This window comes from Chiloscyllium plagiosum, chromosome 10 (genome assembly GCF_004010195.1).
Source record: "Chiloscyllium plagiosum isolate BGI_BamShark_2017 chromosome 10, ASM401019v2, whole genome shotgun sequence".
Taxonomy (NCBI): Eukaryota; Metazoa; Chordata; class Chondrichthyes; order Orectolobiformes; family Hemiscylliidae; genus Chiloscyllium; species Chiloscyllium plagiosum.
This window is the reverse complement of record NC_057719.1, coordinates 86,858,124-86,861,087: the sequence shown is the minus strand read 5'-3', so window position 1 is coordinate 86,861,087 and position 2,964 is coordinate 86,858,124. Positions and strand designations below refer to the sequence as shown.

At 47.0% G+C, this 2,964-nt stretch overlaps 1 protein-coding gene across 1 annotated transcript in view; it reads right to left on the bottom strand.

Annotated features, from left to right (window-relative positions):
* LOC122553861 (dynactin subunit 1-like) overlaps positions 1-2,964 on the bottom strand; it is a 24,160-nt gene continuing 21,196 nt past the window's right edge. The window contains exon 8 of the mRNA XM_043698303.1: positions 1-178. Coding sequence (XP_043554238.1) covers positions 32-178 — 147 coding nt within the window. The 3' untranslated portion in view covers positions 1-31. The remainder of the gene's footprint in view (positions 179-2,964) is intronic.

Below are 2,964 nucleotides of genomic sequence, written 5' to 3'. Positions count from 1 at the left end.
CCTCTGAAAGCCGGTAGGCAGCTGCGACTACTCACTTCTCCTTCTTTTTGAGCAGTGTCTGTGTCTCTTCCAGTTTCACCTGAATTTTCTCCACTCGATCGTCAGCCTCTTTCGAGGAACAGTCCAGTTTCTTCTCAAGCAGACTAAGGCGTACACTGGCTTCACTCAACTCCTCCCCCTGGAACACGGACAGTTCAGTTCCCCCAAATCCCCCACAACTCATCCCCCTAAAACAGTTCCCACAAATCCTCCACATCCACTCTACATTTCATCATTCCCTTCCAATTATCGCTGCTCACTCTAGCCCTTCTCTAACTCTAATCCTTCCTGCCTCCATCCTCAATCTGCCTTCACAGTCCATTAATCCTCACCTCCTATCTGGCCACACAACCTCAAATGCCTTCTTTGGCTGCTTCCCCTCTGTTTCGGCAAGGGAATACACCCAGGGTCAGAGGGAGCTTGGTGTGCCTTCAGGTATCAGAGGCTGGATAAAGTGGTTCAGGAGGCCTCTAGTACACTTGCCTTTATTCAGTGAGGCATTGAGTTGGAGAGCAGGGAAGTGATGCTGGAACTGTATTAACCACTGGCTAGGCCACAGGGAGAGTACTGCGTGCAGGTCTGGAATCCACATTCCAGGAGGAGATTTACCAGGCTGTTTCCTGGCCTGGAGAGTTTCAGGGATGGAGAGACAGAGAGATTGATAGCCTGTGGTTGTTCTCCTTTGAGCACAGCAGATTGGTGGGGGGGGGGGGGGGGGAGATGATTGAGATGGATAAAATGGTGAGTGGGCAGAGACAGGAAGGAACTTGTTCCCCTTGATGGAGGGGTCAGGGAGCAGGAGAGAGAGAAATTTATTTCTTGAAAGGCCCCATCATGCCTCCTTTGGTCTCTTAGAAAATGAATCTGAGGAGATGGTTTCCGGAACAAGAAAATGGCACTGGATTTAAACAAATCTTCTTTACGGAGGAAGATACTTGAAACATCCCACTGAGATGAAAGAATACTGGGAGGAATTAAATACCGTCACCATCACTGAAGAAGTTGTATGAGGTATGCTAAAGGACTAAAGGCAGATAAGTCCCTGGTCCTGATGATTTGCATCCTTGGATCCTAAAAGAGGGAGCTACAGAAATAGTGCATACATTGGTTGTAATTTTCCAAAAATCCTTGGATTCTGGCAAAGTACTAGAAAGCTGCCAATGTGACAGCTCGATTCAGAAAGGGAGGGAGAGGTAAAAAGCGGGTAACTTCAGGCCAATTAGCCGAGCAATTATTGTTGGTGAAGTATTGGAATCAATTATTAGGGAAGGTTGGGCATAGGTTTAGGGTGAGAGGGGAAAGATTTAAAAGGGACCTAAGGGGCAACTTTTTCACACAGAGGGTGGTACGTGTATGGAATGAGCTGCCAGAGGAAGTGGTGAAGGCTGGTGCAATTGTAACATTTCAAAGGCATCTGGATGGGTATATGAATAGGAAGGGTTTGGAGGGATATGGGCCGGGTGCTGGCAGGTGGGACTAGGTCAGATTGAGATGTCTGGTCGGTGTGGGTGAGTTGACTGAAGGGTTTGTTTCCATGCTGGATAATTTCGTGACTGCGTGAACATTTGGAAAATCTTAAGTAATCTAATTAAGCAGATTCAGCATGGGCTTCATCAAAGGGAAATGGTCTCTGGCTCATGTATTTAAGGTTTTTGAGTAAGTCTCAGCCAGTGTCTACAGGGGAACTAACAGATGTGTTGTATTTGGACTTCAAGGTGGTTCACAAGCTACATTACACAAGGTTAAGCCATAAGACAACAGCTCATGGTGTTGGAGGGAGTACATTGGCATGGATAGAGAATTGGCTGGTGGGCATGTAACCATGACTGGGAGAAGGGGTTCTGTTTTCAGTTTGGTAACCTGTAACCAGGGGTTCCAAAGGGTCAGTGCTGGCACTATAACTGTAGACAATCGGAGGAAGGAAGTCAATGTACTGGAACCAAATTTACAGACAGCACAAAAACAGATGGAAAGGCAAAGTTGGCATATGGACTACGACGTGGGAAAATGTGAAGTTGTTTATTCTGGAAGGGAGAGCAGATGAACAGAATATAATTTAAATGGAGAAAACCTGCAGAAAGCTGCAAAACAAAGGGACCTGTGCATGGAACACAGAAAGTGAGCACACATTCACCAGGTAATCAGGAAATGGGGTGGAATGTTGTCCTGAGTTAGGGGAAACACTGACGTCTTACTGGCTAGAGTACCGACAGCAGTTTTGGTTCCCTAATTTAAGGCATGATATTATTTCACTGAAGTTAGTTCAGACAAGATTCACAAGGATGGTCCCTGGTAAGGAGAGGCAATAGCCGAGTGGCACTATCACAGGATTGGTCATCTTGAGCCCCAGGTAACGTTCGGGGGACCCAGGTTGGAATCCTGCCATGGCAGATGGTGGAGTGGAATCTCAATTAGGAAACGGAGGGTGAACAAGAATTCATTGTGGATTGTCAGAAAAACCCATCAGGTTGTTGTCTCTGGTTTCTTGCCTGTGCCACGTGCTAGTGAGGTGAGGAATAGGGAGAGAGAGGAGTTGAACCCGTGGCTACAGGGATAGTGCAGGAGGAAGGGTTTTGGATTCTTGGATAATTGGGGCTCTTTCTGGGGTAGGTGGGACCTCTACAAGCAGGATGGTCTTCATCTGAACCAGAGGAGTACCAATATCTTTGGGGGGAAATTTGCTAAGGCTATTGGGGTGGGTTTAAACTAATCCAGCAGGGGGATGGGAACCAAAATCATAGTTCGAGTATAGAAAAGGTTGAGAGTAGGGAGGTCCGAAATCAAGTTTCAGGGACACAAGATGGCACCGGCAAGCAAGAAGTTGGTTTGAAGTGTATCTACTTCAACGCTAGGAGCATCCGGAATAAGGTGGGTGACCTTCAGCATGGGTTGGTACCTGGGACTTTGATGTTGTGGCCATTTCGG